Below are 12283 nucleotides of genomic sequence, written 5' to 3' on the forward strand. Positions count from 1 at the left end.
GTGTTTAGAGAATATTTTTAATGTTTTACTGTTGAGGAGTACAAAAAGCATGCAAAAAAAATAGCTTGTTTATATTGGTACATATTTACATTGTAATTGCATTCCACAGGGATGTGCCATGCTTTCATTTATTGGAGTACATTCAGATAAGAGTCCGGCATCAAACAGAGAGCAGGCACAGACGGCGGTCACAGCAGGACAGCAACAAAGATCTTAAAGGGACAGTTTTGATTTTCCTTACAGTTCTGTGATGTTTTAAGCGACAGTTCCCTTCCTGTGTCATATTGTAGTCAGTTTGTAGTAAGTGAGAAAGGAATGAGTACAATTCAGACTTGATGTCTCACATGCTGCGTTTCCATCAACTATTGCACAAACTGGAATTACAAAAATTTGTGTTTCGCAAAACTGGGATGGAAACGTTTTTCACATCACATAAGTTATGTGATCAATAACCAGATGTTGTCACTGGCAGAAAAGACAACAGGAAGTAGGAGGACGACAGCGCAGCATGTTTTTAAAGTTATCGGGTGAAGAAAGACATTTATATGTCATCTTAATTGTGTTTAATGAAAATGCAGCGAAATCATGTTATTTCAAGACGAGTGGACTATCGGCAAAGTTTTGTGCACATTTGTAGCTAAAATGCAGCTACATTTGATTCTTTATTCTTTTCTTCTTACTACAAGCCAGTGCATTATCGCCTCCTAAGAAGTTTTAGTTTAAACTGAAAAGTGGCTCATGTACAAATTACTTAAAACAAAGAGACACGTTTATTTAGCTAATTTAAGCAAACGAAAAAATTCTTACGGAAAGTGCTCACACCTGTGGGATACATTGCTATGCGAGCAAATATTAAAACTTATACACTTAAAACATGGTAATTAGCTTAGACAGAATATGGCTGCAATACATCTGCTTCCTGTGCTTTTCTGGTCAGTCAAAGATGATCAGAAAACGGCACTAAAACAGCCGCATCTTCAAAATGTAGATTTGAATATGATGCAACTCATGGATGTGAGTATTTTTAGTTTGAGTTGTTTTATGTAGCCAATTCCAGCTACAACTTTGGTGCCCATCTGACTCACCATGTTTCTATATAATGTCTCTCTATTATGGATAAGGGAACCCTCACTGTTAGCAGCTTTATATAACATAAAAAAAACAAATAAAGCTATTCCTTTAAGATAAACACTACAGTTTCCAAAACTCCCTAACTTGTATTGTTAGTGTATATATGCATTCTCATAATTCCAATGGGAATAGATTTTTGGAGTCGGTGCGCCACCAATGGTCTTCCTGTGTGAAACAATTCCTCAGAAGGAACCCCATAAAGCATCACTGTCAGAGTGACTGAAATGACGGTACATTTCTTGAAAAAGGTGAAGTTTTATTGTGCTTCCGATATAGATTTTATTGATCTTTACATCTTCCATTTTGAGTTTGTGTTTAATACAGAAAAATTATTGAGGCCGCACTGCTTTCCATCTCCGTTTCTTGTGTGAATACTCATCAGCTTCTGCGTATGTAAAAGGAATGATAGTTCTCATCGTTTTAAAATGGTGCTCTCTTGACACCTTTAATACTTAAGTTGTTTTTAGATGGTAAATTTGGCCCGACTCCTCTTGGATTAATCTGTAGCTTCAGACAAGATGGTGAACAAGGAAGAACCAATGCAGGAGGTGTAATAAACGAAGCGGTAAAAAAAAAAAAAATGCTGTATTTGGATTTGATCATAGAAGATTCTCAAACTATATGCTGCCCCCTCTGGTGACTCCTGTACTCTGCACCCTGCTCAATGTTTTAATTTACATAATTTCAGCAGGAAAGACAAAAAAAAAGAAATAAATAAAAGTTTGCCCTTGTTTTACAACATTCACATTTTTCCCCAATATGAACATACACATCAAAAACAGCAGTTAAAATGCAGTGTTTTTGCTATATGTTGTTTTTATACAAAGAAAAAGCAGTTTGCTAAATTTTCTCAAACAGTAGATGACACAATTGCAACATGCAGACTGACCGGAGGAAAAAAAAAGCACAGTAAATATGGTCTTTTACAGGTGAACCATCAGCTCAGAAACTGTACATTATGGCAACTGTATATAATGGCAGGCTGCAGACGAAGTTGTGTGTTTGAAAGTGCAATCGTTTCATTTCAATGTGAGCTGCGTTTCTGTTCTACTAAAACATAGATTCCAGAGAAAGCAACACGAGTGATCTCTTGCAGTGCAACGAGACAAAAACGCGTGGACAATTTCACAGCCGTCTGCACAGAAACACACCACTGCCAATTTAGAGAAATGTACAAAATGTGAAAGAATGATGTGAATCTCAAAAGCAAACAAATACATCACAGCTGGTCACACTTTTTTGGTTTCAAGAGCCCTTCTTTAGAGGACACCCTGCAAGCACAAACTCAAATTAAAGGTCAAAACTGCAAACGTATTATCCAGTCTCCATTACCTGCTTGGTGAGAAAATGGAGTGTCTTTAAAATCTGTGTCAACCCTTGAGCATAAAACTACAGGAATCACTTTCAGTGTGTTTTCTCTGGTTTCATTAATGCAGATTTCAGAGGTCAAGATGGAGGAACGTGACTGGCTGCACTGGATAATGGACAGAAGGTTCTGGTCTGGAAAGAGTTTTAATTTTACACTGAATTGCTTGAAATCTGTCCAGTGAAATGAAAGAAATACCCAAACAATGCAAGAGGGATGTGTCCATATGGATCTTTTGTCCCAGAAACTGATGAGTCATTTGAAAACTGACTGTGAATCGGTTTTAATTCACATCGACTGAAATGTTATCCCCAGTCTTCATATGCTACTCCGACGAGCTGCGCTTGGTTCCAAAAGGCTGCTAAACCCATCTGACGAAGAATCACCTAAGACGTGTAAATATTTATCATTTATTACTAAGAAACGTATCTGACTCAAATGCATTTAGATTCCACAATAGTCGCCTGTCTTGCCCCTGCTGACGGTGCTGCCCTGTGCAGCAATTAGCTCAAGAGCTAGGCTAACGCTAGCATGCTTGATATGATTCGTCTAGTAACATATTTCAACGCTTTTCTGGTGAAATATCTACAGCCAAAACTTTGGGAAACAGTTCTCCTGATTTATAAACCTTTTTTTTTTTTATGTCATAAAATTTAATAACTTGTGTTTCAGCTGCTTTTTTTGCTGCTCTCTCACGACTGAAACACAAAGGAAACCAACAAACATTACAGTCTCTCTTTCATGGCATAAGTCAAGATAGAGGGAAAATACTTAATTGTTACAGAATACCCTGATTTTTTTAGATGAACAAAATAATGTTTACAGTATAGAAAACAAGGGTTTTTTTCCTACAAGCCTTTTGCACTAAAATAAAACTTTAAAAACTGGGTTTGCAAATTGCAGCTGGTCGCCTCACTGGGCTGCAGCATGAGACTCCAACAGCTTTTGGGGGCTTATTTTAGTTTGGGACTGATGCAGGTGTTTTAAAAATTGATTGGGACTCAGAGCCGATCGAGGGATTGGATTAGGACATCCCTACTGAACAGCTGAGTCTGCGGAGACCAAGTAAACTACAACTGTCCTGAGTAACTGTGAACTTTACTTATGAAAAAATCTGTACCTTTCCTCCTCTGTCACGCTTCATGAGGCCGTAAAGCTCACTACCTTCACTCATCCCTCTCTGTTATGGTTTATGACACTTTTTTTTCTCAAAGGTCAGCCAAGCAGTTCAGTAAGGGAACAGTTTTTGAAAATGGCAAAGCAACATATTTTTCTCTATACCTCAGAATGATATGGTGATGCGTGTACAGATCATTTTTTGGTTTTTCTTTTATTCTTAGCAAATACAGGAAAGAATCCTAATGAACTGGCACACGTTTAACCGTTTGCATACACACTGTTGGGACCTGAAGGTGACCTGCTTCCCTTTTTTTTTAATTAACGTAAAAAAAATTAAAAATACCCCTCACTGAAATGTCTAGTGGGGAAAAAAAAAAAAAATCCTGAGCAAAAACACAAAAAACGTTCATATATGTATGCATCATATATTTACAGTTTTGATAACACTCCTGGAGTTCTCATCTCTGTTTCTATCCACCGTTCAGAATGCCGCATTTTAAAACGTCCTCCGTTATTTACATTAAAAGCAGAGATTGTGTTTGACAGCAGAAGTAGGCGCAGAAGCGTGAACTAACCTGCCATCACTGGAGTCACTTCATGTCAGACAGCAGGGGGCAGTGCCATTCAAAATGTGCGCATGCATAGCAAAGCCAGCGTCCTTCCTGCTCGACGTCTGTCGTAGAACTGGTCCATGAAGGCAGCACGGAGGCTTTCCACGCCGCCTTTCTTGTAAACGTTATCGACGGCACCGGTGTGAGAAACAAAGGGCTGCGACAGGAACAAGGAATCAGCCTCTAATATTAAAAAGACTGAACAGCAGCCAGAAGCCCTGTGGTTGACTGAAGAGACGATCCAGTGTGGTTAACATGCTGGAGTCAGAGAGAAACTGTTGACCAGATTATTATCAGATGATCTGATAATAAACATGCACAGAAATAAAGAGAGATTTCTTTTTTTTTCTTTTTAACTTTAGTGTGCAACCAAGTGGACCCAGTGAGAACAAAGCTGTTCTCACTGGGTCAGCGGTGTCACCTGGAAGCCGTTGAGCTCAGAAATCCAGAAGGAACAGAAAAAAAGGAAGAATTTTCTAAAATCAAGCCGTGTTGGCGTTAGCGTCTGAGAGCGATATTTCACATTTATAGATCCCTTTATGTACACGGTTTATACTGTGGCACTGACTGGAGCTGGGTGAAGGCGTGAACGCACAGTGGTCAAAGCAGAAAGCTCGGCTTCCCGCCGCGCCTCAGGAGAAAGGCTCATCTTCATGGAGGTCCTCCAGCTCTCCTTCTCTGGGCCCGTCCCCCGCGCTGCTCTTTCTAAACAAAGAGACGGAGAGGAGAGAGATCAGCAGGAGATGCTGTGTCTCCGATGTGGAGCTCCCCACACCCACAAAGCTTATGATTCCAGCCTCTGCAGACACACAGAGAGAGAGAGGGGGACAGAGAAGCAGCTGCTGCAGAATGATGGAGGTGGTCTGCAGGAACATGACAGAAGCATCTCTGAAATGACGGCTGGAGAGAAGCGACTGCAAAACCATTCAAATCCCATGTCATCGTTTTCCACCTTGTGTCACATTGCAACCAAAGATGTCAGTTTTGTGACGCGATGGACCAAATAAAATAGTGGACAAAAATCACGGAGCTGGAATATTACTCTTTTTTTTTATTAGTTTCTATTTAAAAATCTGAAGAGTGTGGCTTAATTTTTTTGTTCACTCTGATCACTTGATATAAAACCCAGCGCGACACTGTGCCTAAACACAAACTCTTACAAAACCAGACTGAAAGCAGATTTCTAGAAACACATGAGATTAAGTCTATAATTCTATTAATATTGATGAAAAAGTGCAAGTTAACCTGGTTGATTATATCTTATACCGCGCTGAAAAGCTCCTTTTGAGTTTGTTTCGTCTCAGATATTTGCACTAAAAACGAGACCAAAACTGCTTGGTGAGATTTTGTGTTTTTGAAGTGAACAGATTAGCTTCAGACAAACATCTATCATTTCTTTATGTATCTATATTTATATTTATTAGTGATTGGGTTTTACATTTATGTCTTGAGTGAAGACAATTGCTCTGTAGTATTGCTGTATCAATCGGGTGGCCAGACCAGCCATTTTTCTGTCACCCAAAATCCCCAAAAAAGTAAGTTTGTTGCTGCAATGTGACAAAATGTGCAAAGATTCCTGAGACAGAAAGAGTTCTGCAGGCTCTGTAAGTGAGCGCCGAGCAATCTAAGGCGAGGATGATGATGCGCGGGCACAAAGGGGTTACCTGCGTGAAGGGTGCAGTTTTAAAGAGGGCCTCAAAGGCCACGAGTCCCTGCAGTAGAGTGGGAGAAAAGACGGAGAGGTCACCGATGAGTGGGCGGAGTCATGCCAACGTGTTGGGAGTCATCAACCAACAAAACATTTCAAACGCTTCAAGCTTGATACCACTCGTAGAGACCAGTTTGAAGCTTCGCATGGTTGAAAAGGTTTTAAATGCAGACGGACAAATGAGGTAAAAATAAGATCAAACGCTTGATGCTGGAGGAGGAAAAATAAATAAGCAAACAGCCCATCTGCTGAGCTGATTGCATTATTTTACATATTGTTTTATGTGTTTTCCAGTTACCTTCAGTTCTTACAAAAATGCTGCACATATCAAATATGAGTGAAAACAAGTTTTACTTTGTATTCTAAATGCCTTTCAAATGGATCTCTGTCTCTTTATTTGACAACATTTTTACCAGCATTACACTGAGAAGTAGCAGGAATAATGAACTCAGCTGATGCAAAGTTCCACCTGGTGTTTGCAAATTGCTGCTGGCTAGTCTGAAGGAGCTGAGTGTGGGAGTAATTGATTTGTGAGGCAGAAGCTTGAAAACAGCAGCTGAATTGTTGCCAAGGAAGATTACAGGATTTCTCAAATATTCATGAAAGAATCAAAACAACTCTACAGGATGAGGAAATGACTTTATAACATCACGGGAAGCATAAAAATAAAATAAATACATTTTAAATAACACTGTCCCTTTAAATGAAATGCCTTGCAATTTGCTGTAAATGTGTCATTTGTTTTTTAGTTGGCGCTTAACTATCGTAAAGCAGAACCACAGAGAGCATTTTAACGCCCTTGTTTTTTTTCCTGTCTGCCAGCAGGGGGCAGATTTTTCTCACTTTTTCCCACTTGTTCTTTGAAAATAACCTTCGCCTCTATAAGTAGCAGCTCTCAGCAGCCCAGATAGATAAGACAACATCTCACATAACCACCACAGTTAGAGATTACAGAGCTGCTGAGCCTCATCTCCCTGGTAAATAAACCAGACGCCCTCACACAGACCGCTGTCCCAGGGGCACCAGTAGGCCAGCGGAGGGCAGCTCTGGATGCTCTGTGTGTGTTGAAGCTGCGTGGTAGGATGAGGGGATCATCCCTCTGCTGATGCTTTCAACTCCCAGCTCAGGAAACCCAAGATCAGCGCCACACCCTCGTTTTATTTTTGATTCTTTTAAACATTTTTATTCTGAACCCTCTCGTGTCACTTTGAATCCAGGCGACAACTCTTCAAAAAACACATGCTCACAAGAGCGGTAAGCTCTACTGCACAGAGCGAAAGACTGAATTATGGTGCTATGGCAACACAAAGCAGCAGGTGCTGCAGAGAAGACTGAGAGCAAGTTAACCTGATAGAGCAGAAAGAAAAGAAAAGGAAAAAAAAGGGACTCGGGTGAATGTCAGAATTTCAGACTACGGCGGAAATGGGAGCGGCTCCTTGTGTTGGTTCATCCTCGAGGAGGGGATATGGAGATATGAAATATGTAGGAGCTCTGGTGATATTTGCAGGCTGGACTGTGTGTTCTCACATGAGCAGGCTGCCAGGTGCAGACATGGATCTCTCCTCTCGCCTGCTCGGGCACTCAAAGGGGTTGCTGAACGAGCGCTTCCTCAACATCGCTTTCACCAAGATCTGAGGCACACACAGGGCGAAAACCGTCATGAGCCAAGGCTCCACTTTGATTTGAAGCTGACAGAAGTAAACAATATGAATTATTTAGTTTTTGTCAGCTTGGCGAGGGGGGAGACATGAAATTAGAGTTACATTATGAAAAATGTTCAACATCTTGGGAGCAAATTACAACTGTGTAGGCTGGGTATTGTGGATTTAAAAAAATATGTCAGAGTTTCACACATAAAAAGCTGTTGAGGGGGAGCATTGGATGTTGTCTGAGCTCATAGTAACGTTTTATAGTGCAATAAAGTAACCATTTTAAAAATGATAGATAAATCAAATATGACTAATCCGACGTTGCAACTTAATGTGTAGAAATTACACTTCTGTCTCTTTTGCTGCAACGTGAAACTCAGAGAATTCATATGCATTTGGGTTTGTTTATACACCAGGAGAGTGATTCCATATTCTGGCTTATAAAAACACTCTGTACTTCTTCGCAAACTTAATAACTTTCTGTACTCTTCTGTAATTCTACTGCTCTGTTTAGCCTTGCTCGGATTAGGAAAGGCCAAGGCGAAGCTGATCTTAGTCACATTTCTGCTGAAGACCCGCGGCGTTTCTTACCACAGCGGAGAGGCTGGGGACGAACTTCACAGAGTTCTGGATGTCCTCCTCCGTCACCTCCACCATGGAGCAGTGCTCCTCCTCCAAAGGCAGAGGGTCAGTGCCTCCTTGGGTCACCCACTGGTCCATCTACACACACACACACACACACACACACACACCACACACACACACACACACACACACACACACACACACACACACACACACACACACACACACACACACACACACACACACACACACACACACCCCGACATCCCCAATAAACACTACGTATCTCACTTGTCGTTACACTTTCGTTCTCAACGGGAGCTTTTACTCCAAGTGTTATGTGACGTGTTTGTTTCATGAAGCAAAGATCTAAACTGATTTTGATCTGATTTCAACCCTAAACATCTCATGTAAAGAAACTACATCTTTACATTTTCACAAGTCTATGGATGTGCAAAGCTTGTAGAAACATTCCCCAACACACTCACTGCTGTTATGTGCAGTTAGTCCGACAAAGTACTGAGTCTGGAGGAGTTAAATATAAAAACATTAGAATCATTCATCGTATTTCCAACACACAGCTTCAGTTATTACAGTTGGAAACCAGAGATCAGTCCCAAAATCTGGAGTGGTGAACTCAGACCTAATCTTTCTGAGACACATAAAGACAGTTAAAAAGTCAGTCTTCTATCACCTGAAGAACATTTCCAGGATTAAAGAGCTAATATCCTAGCTAGAAGTAGCATTTGGTTGCATTGATTAACACTTTACACTGTCTTCACAAGTCTGAAGACAGATTACACCTTCTGAGAGACACGGTTTGAGGTCATCTCAGGTAAGAACCAAGAACAAGCTGCCTGTCCTTTAGCTCGTCTGTGGAGCATTCGGTTCCGACTGGTCATCTGCGATGAAAACACGGAAAATGTCAAGGGAAAGTGTCGAGCCTCTCTGTGCTGCGCCGCCCTTCGTCCTATGTTTCTCTGACCTGTGTGTAAGAGAGTGTGTGGATGTCTCTGCACAAGGACACACATGATGCCTAACAGGCTCATTATCTCCTTTTCCATAAACACAAACAGCGTCTCTGGTGAGAAAATGACTCGGCATCGGATTGTGTCATGGAAACATGTTGGGGGGAGGGGGGGGCGAGGTATCTGCTATCTGCTCCGTCCTTGACCGGCCCCTGGACTCAGACTGACTCAGTTTCTAGCCCACAGGGACACACGGCTCCCGTCTCGCCAAGCTTAACGAGCCCCACTGGTCACGTGACAGGAAGTTGGTGGAATCGAAAGCCAACGCGCGAAGGTAAACAACGCCACGCCGAACATCGACTACCGCTCCGCGTGCCGCAGTACCTTGATCTCAGGAATGGTGATCCTGGTGTCCGGGTTCTTGTCCAACATCCGCAGGATCAACGTCCGCAGCTCTTCGCAGATGTTTGGTCTGCCATGAGGAACGAGACTCGGTCAGGTTTTTGGACACTGCTTCATGCCAAGGTAACAGACACTGAAATCACCCGGCATCGTTTTATGGGTTCAGGATTTTATGATTCAATTATCAACAGTGCATTAAGTATGTATAATGAAAGCCCATAATTAAAACACACTTTATTAACCAGCACTTAAAGATAAACACTCTCCTAAATGTTATTTAAGCTGCAGAAATCAAATATAACATTCTACATAAATTCAGCTGGAATAAGAGTATCAAGTATTTGCATTAATAATTAAGATAATTACACATTAGATTAAACAAAATTGAAATCATCATTTGAAAGTGGAAGAAATAATCATGGCTACTCTGAAATACTGACTTGGTAAACTAATTAGAACAAATAATAAAGGCATAGCTAAATTAATTTATAGAAAAGGGCTCATCAATTAATTTGTTGCAATTTTAATTCTAAATTCAGTTTATCCAAACAGAAATGACTAAAATTAAAACACTAAAATTCCTAACGGTTTCAACCCCGTGTTCCCCAACGTGCGTGACACTGAAAGAGGAGAATGTGATAAAAACGATGCCCACCGGGAAACCCAGTCTCCATCATTGCGACAGTGGCATGACATTACTTGTACGAACGGCGCCATCGCCGCTCAGAACAAGGCACCATTAATTGTCACAGATTTTTACAGCATACAAATGATGCGATTACAGTCCGTGTGGGAGGACAGGCGCAACCTAATGCGAGAGCTTCGCTGCTCAACCATGACTCCAGTAAACACGACGTTTCCTTATTGACAAAATAACACTTTATTCTAACACAGCCTGCCACGTTCATATTTCATCAGCATGTTCGCTCGGCGGACGCTCAATACGTGGCGTCACGTGTTCTCTGACCTCTGTGCTTCACTTCACCTTTTACTTGAAAGAAAAATCAGCTTGAACGTTGCAGTCTATATGCTTGTTTTGATGCCAAACCAGTGACTCCATTTCATATTCCAGTTGTTTTGGTTTGTTTGTATGTGTGTGGGGGTGATTTTTATTGATAAAAATCCACGATAAGAGGTAAAATACGAGCACAAAGTGGACAGAAAAGGTGTAATCAATTTTGCTATTTTCTCTAAAAAGATATGAAAAACGGCTGGAACAATAATACAAAAAAACCAACAACTCACGTTTCAGAAAAATCCACAGGCTTGGTCTTTATCTTATTGTGCAAAGCCAATATGTACTCGTCAATAAATGGGCACTGCAGGTGGAGGAGAACAAAAACAACAACAATAAAAAAAATAAAACCAAACAGGAGTGAAATCCACAATGCAGGTTGCCTGAGTCACAGCTCTGGCAGATTCAATCTGCTTCTCCGACGACGGATCAGACAAATTACAGCTGCAGCAATCAGCCTGTGGCGTTCATTTAAACGCACAAGCGCCGCATCAGACGCAGAGAAGGCGGCACGCTTTGTTCCCACGGAGGTGCTGCCACAGAGGGAGACGGCGTTCGCTGTTAAATAAGCGAGAGACGGAGAGTGTGCACACTTGCCTTCCCAAACACGAAGCAGTACAGGGTGATTCCCATGGCCCACACGTCCAGCGCCTTTAAAACAGACAAAGCAAAACAGGAGGTCAATGCAAATGTGAGCCACACCGACTGGAAATCACTCAGCACTCAAACCTAATGGGAGATTTACGGAACGTGGGGTCGTTTTATTTTAGGGCGTCTTTTTCAGAAGCCATGAAGATGGATTTGTGCTATAATGTAGCAGAGGGACTCGGCGAGCCACCGCACTCTTGGTTTTTCTCTACAGATAATCCTTACCGGGAAAAGCGGTCACCTTCTTCAAGTCCCTCCATTTGATTTAGATACAGATTCTGACCAGAGTTTAAATTTACGGCCCGAGCCCAAGCAGAGATTTGGGCCGGGTTCGGACAGAATTATTCGTGCAGCATTTAGCGGCAAATGAGAATGAATGCCATAAAGTTGCGTTGATCTGCTTATTATAGCGTAGCTGGAGGAGCAGGTTGTTCGCTCTGCGGAGGAAATAAAGAGAGGAAATAGGGAGGAAAAGTTAATCAGACTGAACAGAGCAGCGCCACCCTGCTCCGCTCCCATCAATCACACGTCCCAGAACATTTGCATCCGACTTCACCCGGCGATAAAACAAGCAACGAGACGCAGCTGGAAGATGCTAAACAAAAGCTAAAAGTGGGAGACGTTTTCAGTAACCTGCCGGAGTCGGAGTGGATGTTTTAGATGTGATCGGACCTCCAGCACTCCGAGTGCGCTTTTGGTTTTAGGTCAGAAACTGATGTTCTGTTTTAGCATTCCTTATCCCATCAATTACAAGCAAGTCACCAGTTTCATTTTGCTCCTTTTCTGAAATAATAACATTTAGTTTTACTTTAAATGCAAAAGGAAGCATTTCCTGTCAGTCTACCAAAATATTTTCACAGAAGGGAGGGAAATGAAGCAAAATGGGTGAATTATGTTCCTGGCCTTGAAACGTGTTCAATAAATAAATAAATAAAAGACATTTCTGATTGTTGAATCATTCTGAAAAGGCTTCAGGACGCTAAAACATGGCTGATACTTTGTTTCTCGTGTCTTTAACTACGTCAGACTGAGCCATGATGTGTTGCTTGTTGAGGCTTTCATGACTGTTTCATGTTTTCAC

At 41.5% G+C, this 12283-nt stretch overlaps 1 protein-coding gene across 3 annotated transcripts in view; it reads right to left on the reverse strand.

Annotated features, from left to right (window-relative positions):
• Positions 1–3: 3 nt before the first annotated feature.
• The window catches only part of camkk1a (calcium/calmodulin-dependent protein kinase kinase 1, alpha a), a 51930-nt gene continuing 39650 nt past the window's right edge, over positions 4–12283 (reverse strand). Inside the window, exons 11-18 of one of the 3 annotated variants that reach the window (XR_008606863.1) lie at positions 11152–11205; positions 10785–10858; positions 9522–9609; positions 8176–8304; positions 7463–7566; positions 5892–5939; positions 4796–4932; positions 4–4384 (exon numbers count right to left, since the gene is read on the reverse strand). Coding sequence is in view for 2 of the 3 variants with exons in the window: in XM_055043418.1 (XP_054899393.1) it covers positions 4860–4932; positions 5892–5939; positions 7463–7566; positions 8176–8304; positions 9522–9609; positions 10785–10858; positions 11152–11205 (570 nt within the window). In the remaining variant the exon portion in view is untranslated. Of the gene's footprint in view, positions 4933–5891; positions 5940–7462; positions 7567–8175; positions 8305–9521; positions 9610–10784; positions 10859–11151; positions 11206–12283 lie in introns of all 3 variants that reach the window. The other 2 variants (XM_055043418.1, XM_055043419.1) reach the window with 2 other exon arrangements.

Source organism: Poeciliopsis prolifica, unplaced genomic scaffold (genome assembly GCF_027474105.1).
Source record: "Poeciliopsis prolifica strain line A6 unplaced genomic scaffold, Auburn_PproV2 SCAFFOLD019, whole genome shotgun sequence".
Taxonomy (NCBI): Eukaryota; Metazoa; Chordata; class Actinopteri; order Cyprinodontiformes; family Poeciliidae; genus Poeciliopsis; species Poeciliopsis prolifica.